Here is a 15140-nt window from a genome sequence, read left to right on the forward strand (position 1 = left end):
CCTGGCTGGATAGAAGCATGCTAGAAAATACATATCCTAAATAAATCTGAACAACTCCCACTGCTTTTTGCCCTAAGCAAGCAAGGATTTAAAGAAAACACTTGAAAAACAACTAGCTGGGAAAAGCTGGGGAAGTGTGAGCACACTCAGTGCTTAAGAGATGAGCTGACCTGAGCCTCCCTAGTAATGCACTGTGGTGCTTCATTTTTTCCCCATCATTTGTTGCCTCTCCTAAAGAAACCTGAAAACTCTTACAGTAACTGGTTCAGTGGGTAGGATCAGAACAGATTCAGCCTGACCTATGGAACTTATTATAAGCCTATTTCTGTGCCACTCCAGTATTAGGGGTATTACACAAATTATGCACAAAGCATAAGATCTTACTTGACAAGCATCTTCAACTTGCTTAGCACTCAACATGCCTTATTAGTACAAACAGGTAACTAAGTTATTATTGCTGTAACATGATTTTATTAGGATCAAATTTTGTTTTCATTTCAGCCCAATATAAATTGTTTGTTAACAAAGCTACAGTGAAACTAATTATTAATGCTTAAGCTCACTTGCTAGGAGAACAATCAAGCTAACAAAGGGTAATACCCATCCCATGACACTGACTCTTCACTGAAAAAGTTGATTAACTATTACTATAAAGACATCCATCCTCAAGCCCTCTATGAAACATCAAGCCAAAAAGCTAACAAAATTCAATATGGCAAACATTTACTTATCAAAACAAGCTGAGGAAGCCCAAAGCCCACAGACTAACCAGTTAGGAGCAGATCAACTACACAGCGTCAGAACCCATTTTTCCCTACAGAAGCCACACCAGATATAAATGGTAAGTGAGTTAACACCTCATTCTTCAAATTTTTAATACGAATTAAAAAAAAAAAAAAAAAAAAAAAGAGAATCCTGAGTGGTTCTGGAACAACATCATTCATTCCTGGCTTTGCTTTAGCTCAATTAAAAATTCCCCACTTCAATAAATATTTGTGGTTTTAAATGCTCAAAAAAAAAAAAAGCGTCTAAAAGGGCTTTTTGTATTTCATATAAAGTTTATCTTCTCACTTACATATTTACCCTTCAGTTCTGTGGCTGCCTGCTGAAAAGACGGCATCATTCTCTTACAAACACCACACCCTGATTAAAGAAAAAGAAATTATGTAAGCAATATGTCAACAACCCCATTCAGATTCTTCTACAGGATCTACATTCTAAAGCATATTAAACTACACATTTTTTATAATTTTTTTTTTTTTCAATCCTGACTTTTTTCCACTAGTTATTCAATTATTATTTTCTAAGGACATTGCTTCCTGTTATATGCTATATGTTACATGAAAGTTTTTCATGTTATTCATTTCTCATCCTTGTTTTGGAATGAGCGACACCATCTATATTCTTCAGGCTCAAGGCTGAAATCACTCTGGAATGTGGGCTGAAAGATGTTTTACTCATCAAGTCAAATGAAAAGCTTCATGCATTTTGAATGGGCACTCTAGCGACCAGGAAAGTCAGAACTAGTCTTTTATCAGTGGGAAGATGGGGATATACTTCAGATTCACCTCAATTTTAAAAGTTTTGCAACTGATTTAAGACACTTCATAAACAGATTAAACAGACTTTAAAAGTTAAGTTGTGCACTGTTAACAGAGATGATAACCGGGAGAAGCAACAGCCCTTATAAGATCCAAGAACTTTATGTGCTGAGGAAGAGAAACAGTGAGCAAGGAAGGAAGACAAGCTGGAGTACACTAAGAGCTTTTTGATGACGCTCTTGAGTGCTAAGCAGATTAGCAATAAATCACCTTGTAAGCAGTAGGTTTCACCCTTGCCAAGTAAAATATGCACACGCACACCAGGAACTGAGGGAGGGGAGAGAGCATGAAACAAAGCAAGCTGCAGCCATGCACTTCAGGCACTTATTGTAGAGACTCTTGGTCTGCCGCAGGACAATTGTCAACTCTTTCTTTCTGATGAAGAAAGAATGGTTTTGAAAATAACTTTCATAAAAGAAGGTTGTGCAACCCCTGGTTTAGGATCACATCAGAGCGCCTGGAAAGAACATCCTTTAATCAGAGGAAAGAGCTCATTTCTGTGGTCTTTTCACCTTTGATCTATCCGCTCCAGATGCCAATGAGGTTGTTAAATTAGTGCTGGTTCAAGCAATGATTTCCTGGTGGGCAAGGACCACTCATTTGAGGTATACTGAAGTCTCAACTTCATCCAAACCACTGGACAGGCATCAAAAGATATGAGCCATCAACACCATCTTCTGAATCCTCTGTTTCTGCTTTCTTTAACAGCCTCAGGCTGTAAACTTCCCCCAACTACACATCTCTGTCCCTTGGGAATCTCTCCCTAGACTCCCTTCTGCAGCTCAGGCACGTGCCAGCCTCCTCCCCCAGCTTCCACTCATGCTCCTTCTGCTGCCTTGGGCTCCCTGATCCTCAACCTACCTCAGAGCAACTTGTCCTGACCATGCATTTTCACGCTACGCTGTTCAGGACTCTGACAAGCCAGATATGTACCCATGGGGGCATACCTCAAGGGTTACTTAAAAAACTCATTTCTCATCTGCTATTTTTTCTTGCATTCTGAGTGAAAAGCGTTTGCTTGCTTTTGTCTGCTTTTTTAATTGAACACATACTAGTTTTTCCACTAGGTAACATCTCCATTTTTAAAGTCTTGTTTTCAGTGACATTTTGAACAGCTCATTTTCGTTGCCAAATGCAGACTGTCTCTTACAGGATTCTTCTTTGGCAGAGTTAGCTCTAAGTAAATCTGAATGCCTGTAAGTATACCTAATTTTTCATATTTAGTGCTGTCTGACTTATATTAAAGTCCAAAAGTAGAGTGAATGGGCTTCAAATAGCAGGTAATAATATCTTCTGAGGAAAAGGCTCGCCTTTGCTCTGAGTTGTTTCACTCAGATCAAGCATTCCTGAAATATTAAAGAAACTACATTTAAGTTTCCAGTCACTTTCATCTCCCTCCGCACTAGCATGTAATCAAAGAATCCATTTCCTGAATCTGCCACAATGGATTTCCAAGAAAGCTTGCAATGAAGCTGAAAAAAATGAGGCAGCTGTCTTCCTCATGACTTCCCAGACAAAGACTCCGATGTCCTCTCCTGCCAAAGACCCCCTTGGCTCACTCCCTGCACGTAAGGAAAAGCAAAACTCCCTTCAGGAATCAGCTTGGATTTGCTGCCGCCAGGCACAAACAGTAACACTACAAGACAGCAATCCACAGCTCCAGCTCCCCAAAGCTAGTGCTTTAATACAACTGCTGGATGTATTCTGCCTTTAGTAAGTGGAGCAAGAGTAAGGAAAGAAAAACTGGATAAGAGTCAAGTCAGAAGGTCTCATGTATTAAATAAAAGATGAGGGAGTTAAGAATCGTGAAATCAGAGGGGGAAAAAACCTTACAACTAGGCTTCCTTCACAGCAGTTCAGAAAGCAGCAAAGGTATTACAGCACTGCAGACTAGCAGGTGTTTTGCCACTTCAAAAGACCAGAAACTGGAAGGAGGAGGGTTTCTGGGGGAACAGTTCAAAGAGAACCAAAGGCTAGATAAGGCACATTTAAGGCAGGGACACAGTTGTGGAAAACAATTATTCACGATACAGGTAAACCGTGCGGGGCTGTGCAGCAGAGCGCTTGCCACGAGGCAATGGGCAGGCAAAGCAGGCCTGCAGCCCCCTGCTGACATAGCCAGGGCAGCCAGCAGGCTCTACAGAGCGTGAAGGCCCCGTGCTGCTGCTAATTTAATTAAAGGAAAAACACCCTCGTACTGATGCATCATGCTAAGTCTGGGGCCATTCTGGCCTTCTTGGCGGTACTCTGAGGAGACTGAAAAAGGGTAGGATGGCGTTTCAGGCAATAATTACCAGAGAAAATACACTCAAACACTAGATACTGCTGCCATGGGGCATTCATTTTAGAAGAGAGACAACTAAGGAAATGCTAGCAATGCCTTGCATCAATTTCATGATCAGGACAGCACTGGGAGGCTTTTCCAGCTTAAGGCACACATTGATGCCTTTCTCATGGCTGCCCCGCTTTCCAGCTGAGCAACAGCTCCGGCAGTATTTTGTTTTAAAGAGCTGGAAAGCCTCTAACACACCTGTCACCAGTTGTAAATCTGCAAAAGCTGAATACGCAGCCAATGCAACAACAAGCTCAGAGCAGTGCAGTGACAATGTCACAAAAGAAACAGAGCAACCCCAATGAGTTGTTCTCTTTCCTTCCTGCCACCCCACATTCAAGATATTCCTGCTGCTGACAACTGAAACATCCAGAGTATCTCCTGAATGGAGTAAAAAAAAGTATTCCTGCTCTTGACTGTTCCCACTACCTGCAGTTACTGAGAACAGATAGAACTTCTTTCTATTCCAGGGGCTACTCTAGAGAGCTTTTGTTTGTGTCTAACTGCTTGTTGTATACTGCAGCCCAAAGCGCAAAAGTAAAAAGCACGTGCAATATTCATCTGCAATTCCAGCTCCATATAGACCAGAGGGCTAGACCCTCTCAGAAAGTAGCATTAACACATGAGCTCAGCATATCACACTTCTGTCTACTACCATACATATTTAGGAAGGATAACAAGTAAAAAACTTACATAAACTAGATGCTCATCACAAGACTGAGATAAAGGGAAAAAACTGCCAGCCTAGGATGCAGCAGATGAACAATGAGAGGAAAACTGAATACAAACAGGCAAACACCACATGGATTTCAATGATAATGACAGTATACGATGGTGTCAGTGAAACACAAGGGAGGCTTCCAGTCAGACTTGAACATTTCTCAGTAAAGATGACAGCAAGATGTGCTACATTACTTACATGGGGCATAGAACATCATCAGAAGGGGTTTGTCTTCCTTCTTCAGAAGCCTTCGTAATTCCTAGTGAATGAACCAAACAAAGTACAGGCCTACATAAACATACACTTTCATTAAACTTCAAAAAGTCAATATTTTAGTAGTATTCTCCTTTATTTGGGGAAATGAAGCGATCATACTCCCAAACAAACAAGACTCGAGTTTCTTCTGCCTGTTCAACTTTAAGTTGAAAGGAGATGACAGAACTTCTTATAGACTCAAATATTTCTAAATAGCCAAGACCAGCATTTTTGGTGTCAAGATGTGAAAGTTGTACTGTTTGGTCCATTCTCAACTCAGAATCTGCAACCTAATGAAAAAAACATATTCTAATTCAATAAGTTGGACTCAGTAACAAAGTTTTCATTTCCACACTATGAAATAGAACAGGCCATGAGAATAGATTTTTTACTACCAGCATGGTAGAAAAAAAACAGATCAAGTTTTCAAATTGAACACAATCCTTGGAAGACTTAGAGTACAGAAGGTATACATTAAAAATTAATCTTCCTACAAAAACAGAATGTCAAAATAACTGTTCCTAATATTAAAAATGAAAGCTAGGTAATTGAAAATGCCCTTTACAAAATACCAGCTAGTGCCCAATCAATTAAAGTTTTAAAAATCAATAGACTAGAAAAGTAATACAAAAGACCAAGCTGATAATATTAGAGAGAATATCATGGGTAGCTCTGTGATGGCACTAGCTTATTAAGGTAGTTTTATCTTATTTACAGCTTTCCCACTTGCCGCTGCAGATGGTTACTGTACAAGGTTAAACCACTCAAGACCCAAATTTTGCTCCTACGTGCTCCAGACTTCCTGAGAAGACCTCAGGCACATGAGAGAATCTAAGCTTTAATGACAACCTGCAGTTTTAAGAATAACATTTTTATCTCCTACTTGCATCCTGCAGCAACTGCATCTTGCAAGCTGCTACGCTTTGAGACAGACATGTCTCTTCTATTACAGCATCCATAATGACCTGATGCTTGCTATGTAGTTCACAGACTAATACCACAACCACACACAAGGTAGAGGAAAGAAGGAAAGAAGCAGGAGACCTTGCTCTCTCTACCATAATACACAAACTTTATTATGTCCCTTTAACAACCGTGTACTATAGAATTTCCTTCCAGAGGAAATAATGGTGCTTTGTTAAGAGTTTATACAAACATGCATACTCCCCACATCCCACATAATTACAAAATGCACAGAACATCTCTTCAGTTGTCATACCTTTTCACTGTCAACATGCACAATGTCTTTGGCTTCAGGATCCTCCTCCCACAATGGAGCACCTTCTGGATCTTTGAGAAAAGCCACAATGGACTGTAGGAAACAGGAAAAACAGCTTTTAAAGCAAAACAAATGAGAACCTGAACTCAAATCAAATACTGTCATGTGAATCCCAAGCAATAAACACTTTTGCTTTTCCATTTTTACACTCTTTTGCCATAATGAAGTTGCACACAAATCTATTCTTGCAGAACTAAGTGATACACTGGTGCTTAACTTCCTCACAAATGATATACCCACTCAATGGTGTCTATTTCTATCACAAAACTGGGGAAAGTTGCGTGGAGGTGGACCGACACACAGTCAACAATTTCAAGGATCCTTCAGAGAGTTCTTTCAGTGGTAGTAGATCTCCAATGTTTCCACAGCTGGTCCCTGGCTTAGCAGGAAAGATTTCGCTATGCAGAGGTTACATTCCATGCCCTTAACTGGATCTGTGTAACCTTTAAATCCAAAAGTACCAGCTGTAGGGCACACTGATACTCACATAGCAAAAGCAATGAATTCCAAACTTATAGATCAGACTGAGCTTTTGGTCAACGGGAAAATAATCCACCAATAGTCTCCCCTATGATCCATTCAAATAGAAACTGCACTTAATGGATTTTTAAGTAGGAGTATAAAAAAGAAACATAGCAAGAGAAGCAGGAAATGTGAAGCACTTTGATTCTGCAGCTCCAATATTTGATAAGCTGAGTACATATATGCACACTCTACTTGACTGATATGTTTATTCCCTTTATCACAAAAATACTTCCTACTAGTTCAAATTTCAGACCGAACCGGAGGAAAACTTCAGTCCTCTAAGGTCAGTGAGAGGCTGGCTCTCCATGGATTTCAGCAGAGCATCACTGCCCACTGTTTCCAGCTATATGTGAAGGTGTTAGTTTCATCACTTATCCTCAGATGTCTGTGCTATAGAAAACACAATGCCTAGACTTTTATGATCACTTACAGCTCAGATTGACCTTGTTTTCTTTCTCTGTGGCACCACTTGTAGGCATGCATCCACTCCCAGACAAGAACTCTGTGCAATAACACAATGAGGTCCAAGGGGAAGGTGCTGTTCTGGTGACAGCAACAGGACCCAAGGGACACAGCTCCATGCCATTCAGGTTTGTAACCCACCTTCTCAAGAGCAGGTTATCAGTACACCTGGTAACACGTGCCACTGAAACAGTCTCAAGAGACACTTCTGCCACCTTTCTGTCTTTGGTAGGTTTGCTCTTGTACAACACTCCAACAGCTTATCAACAGATAATAGAGTTCAGCTCATCTTCCTGCATCTCAGCTGGTACTACAAGACTTGGAAGGATTCAGAGCTTACAGCATTACTGCATTAATGACTGTCTACTTGCTTAGCTAACATTAAAGAGATTTGTCTTATAGTAAGAGGCAGCATATATTAGTCACTAGACAACAACCAAAGCACTTAATGTACCTAGTGAGAAGACCTAAGGGGTGAGGTAGCTGTTTTGGGACTACAAACACTTTGCATAGAATAAATATGTTTTAATGTGGCATTAGCAGAGAAATGAGCTATCAAGAAGAAGTTTGATTAATTTATAACACAGTTACACTTGTAAAAAGCTCAAAAGCTACAGGCATCAGCATCCCAAACAATGCTGTAAGAAAATTTAATAACATATAGAAAAAGGAAAGGGCAGGAAGACCAAACCAGGAAGATATTCCAACCCTGGGAACACTGCATCAAGTTCTGCTTGCCCTCAGTCTGCACAGACCTCAAATGTACTCTGCTGGGGAGGAGAGAGGGGACAGCATTTTAAACAGCTAATGAGTGCAATTGACTCTCCTAGTTTCAAGAAATTCCTGTGTGCCAAGTTCAGTGATGTAGAAACAGATGTGGTTAGAGAACAGGGGATTAAAGAGATTTAATTCTTGCAGCTTCTCCCTCTCAGCCAAGAAAGAAAAAATTAGATGTGTAATGTCTTCTGGCATGAGCAGGCAGTGCAGTGCCTCACACTCATTACTCCGCTCTGTGAAGAGCGTTTCCTGTGCGCTTTTAAACAGCAAAGAAAAATACCCACAAACAAACCACAGTATTATCTAATTGCAGAAAAACAGTTGTCCCTGGGTTCTGAGTTCAAGACCTGAGCAAGGTCCAGGCCACAGCACAGCAGCTCCCATGCTGCAGAACCAGCTCCACTCTTGCCCTGCCGTGATGGGGTCAGGACATGCTTTGATACTGCAGCCCCGGCAGGCCCACAATGGGCTGTTACCCACTGCCTGAGCCCCTGCAGCAGCTCTGAACATCAAACACCAATTCAGTAGAACACAGGATGTGGTTTTGTCCAGTAGACGCTGCCAAAATCAAGCTAGTTTTAACAGTACAATAGTTGGCTATCATTTATGGTTTTAACCTGAAAAAAATAAATATGGAAACACATCACGCACTTTTTGCTCCTTTCAAGTATAATGCAGTAGAGATGCTAATAAGGAAACTTTCCTTGATTACACACACACACATCCTACAAGAGCAAACTTGAAAAGGATACAGAGTTTAGAGCTGGTCTAATTTACTGCGTTAGTCCATTCCCTCTGCCAGAAAGTTTACACTTGAAAGAATTTTCTCCATTTTAGAAAGACAGTAAAATTCCCCCTGTATTTTACCCTCCAGAAAAGGCTTCAGTGAATAACAAACATAGCCTGGATACTGGCCTTATGACAGTATGGCAATTAGGATATGGTGCGGTTAAAGTAACCAGCTAAAATCAAAAAGTGATCTAACCTCGGACATCCAACAGCAGCTCGCTACAGATACCTGGCAGAAAAACTAAGCCATTTTTATCTTGCACGCTCAGTTTCTGGAAAAAAGTAATTGAGTTTATTGGCTCTGTACCAGCTGTTGTATTTTTACCTCTGTGCTTGCTATCAACGGATATATACTTTATGACTATCTAACACTGATTTTAAGACTTAAATTTTTAGCTTTCACAACATATGGCTATGTGTACCGTAACTTTTTTTTTTAAAGCACTGCAGAGTTGTTAGAAATCAGCTGCCTCAAAATGTCACCGCTTGCGCCAACATTTTGAGAAAAAGCAGGTAACTGTACCATTCCTAAAGCTACTCACAGTTACACATCCATTACTCACAATCCCCCTCCCACTGTCTTTCCCCCAAGCACCCCCAATACAAATAGTCAAGGCACTGATACTTCTGACCCAGTGTTATTGCTCTTCTACAGTACCTTGGTATGTGTCACTCATTGTGGCCACCAGAATTACGTACTTGATGCAAGACAATGAACTCAGATGGTGGAGTAACATTTCCCGTTCCACTCCCTGTTCCTTTACTAATCATTTGACTTTTTCACTCTTGCTAAGCCAATATTTTCAGGCCAACCACATCCAGGCAGGTAATTCAAATCCTATTACAACAACCTGCTGATACTTCAGCACAGTTGGAATTGTGTCCTTCTATCCCTCTTGCATTTGTTATCCCACAGGTTCTTGCTTTCATATGGACAAGCCACTGGTATTGTGAGCCTTCTCAACTCTTTAAAAAGATTAATTTTTTTTTTTTTTTTTAAAACTATTCTTAAAAGTTTTTTTAATGATCAAACTTAATTCCCTTGCCATCCATCTTCTTTATCAGACACTCCAACAGCTCAGATCCTAACCAAGGTCTCAGCAGCAGGGGGTTCTGACTACTAACATCTCCCCACTGCAGGCACTGAGCTATCCTTCATTCCTCATTTTCCTAAGAGTTAACCCACAAGGACCTAATTACGTAAGAATTTAGTCACTTGAAAAAATGAAAAGCTTTTCTTAAAAGCCTAAGTACGCTATCAGCTGGATCAGCCCTATCTATGAAATTGATGACTACTTCAGAAGAATCCTTTTACAGTAATGAAGCATTTCCTCCTCAGAGCTGTGTCCACTGTTCTCCAAAACAACATACAAATATTAATGTCAACAGAATGCCTGGAAGAAGATCCTAGTTTTATTGCCATGAAACAAGTCCTTTAATGTCTGTTCTTCATTTTGCCCATCTGTCCATAAAATGGGTATGAAGCTCAATGTAATGATATCCCTCTGCTGCTTGCTGTTTGTAGTGCACTAGGAGACCTCTCACAAATGCAGCTAAAGGTAGGAAAGAAGTGCCACTGCCTCAACACAAGAAGGCATGGAGAAATGGTGCAGAGGGAGAAATACAAACAGTATTCAAACAGCCATGAGCAGCAGAACAAGTAAACAGCTGAATTCTTTCACCACTGCCCAGCTCTGATGTGCTGCCCAATCTGTAAATCATTAGCAGTTGGTTTCAGAGAGGCAGTTAATTTAAGAAGGAGTAGAGATCGTGGAAGACAGGAGCTTCAGAACCTCTTCTGTCCAAACTAAACTCACACATCCCATGTGTGTCTATGGGGTCACTCTAGATCTGCTTTCTTCTCACCAGCCAGAAAGAAACACCTCAAGGCAGAAGGGAAAGGGAAAAATACATCACAAAATGGCAACTAAAAGAATAAACGACATGGTTCCTGTCCTGCTATGATCACAACTCAGCTGGAGCACTCCCTGGGGCTCCGCAGGTGCATTCCAGTTCATCCTATCTGTAAGGAAGAGTCACAGCACTAATTCCTGGTTGCAGTGTTGTATGGAGAGCAGGAATGACGTTTTAATGAGTATTCAAACCACCCACATCCAGGCAACTAATCAGTCTACTTCACCCCACCACCCACCAAGAGGAAAAAATAATAAAAAAGCATCAGGTGCATTTCCTCACAAAGTACACAAGGAGCCTGAGGCATTTGCTGACAAGGCTGGGTTATCCAACCCAGACAGCATTTTTGCTGCAGGAGAGGCGAAGATGCACATTCCTGTTCTCCTCACTTCACGTGAATCCTGCTGAATAGATTATTCAAGCCATAGTTTTTTTCCAAGACAAATCTCTCCATCATCTACCCCACAACAACTCTGGCTGTGGAAGGAAGGTAACAGAGGAAGCATGCTTAGAAGCGGCCACTCTGACAGAATAGAGTTTACAGAGCATCTCACACAGACTTTTCTCCATCCCAGACCAAACCCTTGAACAAGGCAGAAGATAGATACAAATCTAATTCTGATAGCCTAAATCGATTCATCAAGCTTCAGTGATTATGCAAAGCCCAAGTTTGCTGAAGAAGAGGAAGAAAAACAAACTGCCATCAGAACTGGGTGGAAGTCATTTCTGGAAGCCAAATCATCACGTGCCCCATATGAGGATACTCCCAGCACCTCAATGGGGATTTGCTGAGGAAGTCTGCTCACTTTCACCTTGCTTACTGTGCTTTCAGTCTATCACTCCCCCCATCAGTCAAATTTCATATCTTTCCCACTGCGCTCACAGAACACTGCTTCCTGTTGCTTTGCCTCAAGATTCAGAGAAAACGGGAAGTCATTTCATCCCTCTTGCACTCTGGGCACATCCATAAAAACTGCAGTTCCATGATCAAAGAGCAGGCCACTCAACTCTTAGAAATTTATAAATGCAAGGCCTAAAAATCTCAGAGAAATTTCAATCCAAAAACACAGTATCAGCTAATACTTTCAGTTATACTGCCATCAGTAGCACCTGGTAATGAAAATAAGAAAATCCCTATTTGCAACCAGCTTGGAAGCTAACTCACAATTTATATGACTGTTTAACATGGGTTCAATCTTGTTAATACACAGCTTTTCTGAATCTGTGGTTGGCAGATGCATGCATCCACAAAAGCCCCTAGGTCATTCTGACAGCTGCTTATGAAGATTAACCACCCTCCCTTTCATGCCTTCAGCATGAAAAAATACCAACACCTGTTCTTAACCCACATATCTCTCTCCCATACCTAACCAAATAATAATCAAATATTTAAATTTACCTTCAACGTGACAGCTCTGTTATATTCAGTATGAAATGCACCATCCCTGTAGAACAAGGAGTGGGTAACAGTGTTAACTTACAGTAGCATTGCTGGAAATCACACAGCTCCCTCACTTCTAACTAACCAGAGTAAAATTATCCTGCCAAAGCCACAGAACCCAGCAGAATTTACACCACAGCAATTTAAACAGGGGAGGAAAAGGAAAAACTGAGGATAAAGGCAGGGTGGAAAACAGTGTGTCATGCAACCAGGTCTCTCCTCTCTGACACTTTAATAATAAAATTTACTAAGGCATGATCTTTGGAGATGCAGCTGCTTGGTATCTCTTACACTTTACAGTACTCCCACTCTGTTATTCTCAGGAAGAAGATATCTTGCTATCTCATTCCATTTCCCTCTCTCCAAGTACTTCACAAAGTACTATCTCAAGTTAGAAGAGCAAGCAGAGTGGTGAAGCCAACTGTCCAAGACACATGCCAGTAGGCAAGTGACAGAAAAAGCAAGAGATCCAAATCTCAGCCGTCAGCCCTGTGCATTGGGTAGTTTTAGTTTATTGGGCACCTCTCCCACAAGCCCAGATAATGTACTCTCTTCAACAGCACAATAAATTTATCTTAACTTCTGTTACAACACATGCTTCCAAACTGAAGAAACAGTGAGCAATTTCACATATCAGAGGGCATAGTAGAAATAACTTCTCATGCTGTAGAAAAATGGAGCTGCAAGGAAAACAAATGGTCCTAACAGGGGCATCAACAATAAGGAACTACAAATCCCAGCAGAGCACTCACTTATAATGGAGTAATTCCACTCCTTTCTCCTTTGAATTAGGATCTACTTTCATCTTCTTGCATAATTTTCGGCTCTCAGTGTCACTGCAAAAAACATATATTGGAAGAAAAACAGTTACAAGAGAAAGAAATCAAATGCATTCAGTTCTGAAAACTCATTGCTCTGCTTCCCTTAGTAGTACCTAACAGTTATTTAGAAGCTGCTCAACCAAGTTTTGGAGAAAAGACAATTAAATTCCTCAGTTTGCCTGGTCAAGACACAGCAGACTGTGTTAATCTCCATTCCAATGTCAGGCTCCAACCAGCAGAAAATGAGTCCATCCTAGCATGTCTAAGTACCTCAGATGATATTCTGTTCAAGGGGTTAACATAAAATTTAGGAAGTCAACATTTAAGAAGTCCGTGTTCTTGATACGTTGATGATCAAATAGCACCATTTGTGAAAATATTCAAAGACAAAAGCTGAACTGGTTTTGTATCTGGCAGAAGATAAAACCAAGATATCTTCATGGTATCTCCATGCCCTGATCACATGTGGCCACCTTTAAAAAGTTCCAAATTTTGGAGCAATCCCATTTGCTCTAGGTACAAGGAATGTGTCCTGGAGCCACAACAGGCTGGCAGAGGGAAGGTGGTGGTTTCCAAACTGGTAAAAAGAAAGAGTTCACTTTGTGTTTCTGGCATAACCCCAATTAGGCTAAAGAAAAAGGCCATGGGAGCAAACTGTGCCTTTGGTGAGGCAGGCAGGGGAAGGGTCTGTGCCGACTAGCTGCTGTCCTCCACAACACAAGAGCGCAGCTGCTAAGTCTGCTTCAAGTTGCAGTGGATATGAAGCCAGACACAGACCTGGGGAGATGTGTGAAACAGTGAACAACAAAGAGAAGTGGATGATCCACACTGATGAGACTATCCTTTGCATCGACAAACCACAAGATTAAAAACCTTGGAAACCTGTTCCCAGCAGAGGACATCTTGTACTTTTTGTGCAGATAAATCAATTTAGAAAATGGAAACACTGGAAACCCATCAAGTTTAAACCAATTAGAGACACATTAGAGAGCCCAAGATACAAGGGCTTCACCAAACGAAGGGCTGCTGGCAGCACTGGTTCTAATTCCCCCAGTGTTCTCCAGCTGCCTTGGAACAATAAAGAAGTTTGCAATGTGCTGCAAATGAGAGCCTGCCTTGTGGAAATCTCCACAATGATTATCTTTAGGTGGAAATGAGAAAGGGTATAATATGGACACGTGCGCCAATACCAGAACTTTACAATGAAATGAGTATTTTAAGGAACTAATGAAGCATGTGACCACTTAATCAGAAGTGCCTGTAGCCTCTGCTGTTGAGAAGCATATTTCTGTAAGAGCGTTACTGAATTCATGTCTGTTCTCCATTGTCAGATTATAGCTCAAGCAACACCACAAATATCTCTGCCCTACCAAACCAAGTTACAATCCCAATAGCCTGGATTTAGAGTCTTCCCGAGATATCAAGTCTAGGAGCCAGAAGCTCCCTGCCTTCACTCACTTGCAGTCCTCCAGCAGTCCCATAGACTAAAACTAGGGGGTTCAAGGGTCAACAAACACCAGGAGGCAGCACAGCTTCTGACCACCCTCACATCTTACCCAGACACAGATCAAGGTGCATGGAGAAGACCTCGTGGAACTGCTGGCGTTAACTGCTTGGCAATCAGCTCATGTCAGTCCACAGTTAACGTTTCTAAATACTGTTCTGAATACTCCCAGAAGTTTCCACCTCAGCCTTGTAGAGACAAAGGTTAGAAGGTGGTAGCAGGGAACAAATGCAATACTGAACACCTGGCTCTGGCAACAGGCTCTGTCAAACCCCTGAGACAAGCAGAGGACCAAAACTGGTGTAGAAACAATTCTGCTGCCAGTTCTGCCATCAATTCAGGCAACTTCAAACCAGAGTGAAACAGGGAATTTTTCCTCACATATCAGTTAAGAGCTTCAAAGGCTTACTCATCCCAAAACAGTTTTGCAAGGTTTGTCATTGGAAAAGCTACAAAATATTACTATCAAGATGCACTCACAAGCAAGCCACTAGCAACTCCTGGCACCCCAGCTCCTACCAATTCTCTTCCTGCTTGCATGAGCTTCTATTAAAAAAGGAAAGATAAGAACAGCTGTTTCACTGGAAGGACCAGACTGTGAGCCCACTCTGCTCTCAGGATTGCTCCATTTGTAGAGATCCATGTGGCTGCTTGAATGCACATCCATTATCACAGGAAGGCAAGCAGCAGTTTGCTCCAGTCTTTCTCTGGCTATGCAT

General features: G+C 41.3%; 1 protein-coding gene across 1 annotated transcript in view; it reads right to left on the reverse strand.

Annotated features, from left to right (window-relative positions):
- Positions 1–15140, reverse strand: part of PDIA5 (protein disulfide isomerase family A member 5) — a 99066-nt gene that overhangs the window by 53698 nt on the left and 30228 nt on the right. Inside the window, exons 5-9 of the mRNA XM_042877978.1 lie at positions 12849–12932; positions 12055–12100; positions 6129–6221; positions 4853–4913; positions 1076–1143 (exon numbers count right to left, since the gene is read on the reverse strand). Of these exons, the coding sequence (XP_042733912.1) occupies positions 1076–1143; positions 4853–4913; positions 6129–6221; positions 12055–12100; positions 12849–12932 (352 nt within the window). The remainder of the gene's footprint in view (positions 1–1075; positions 1144–4852; positions 4914–6128; positions 6222–12054; positions 12101–12848; positions 12933–15140) is intronic.

This window comes from Lagopus leucura, unplaced genomic scaffold (assembly GCF_019238085.1).
Source record: "Lagopus leucura isolate 7727_CA_CO unplaced genomic scaffold, USGS_WTPT01 Super-Scaffold_100019, whole genome shotgun sequence".
NCBI lineage: Eukaryota > Metazoa > Chordata > Aves > Galliformes > Phasianidae > Lagopus > Lagopus leucura.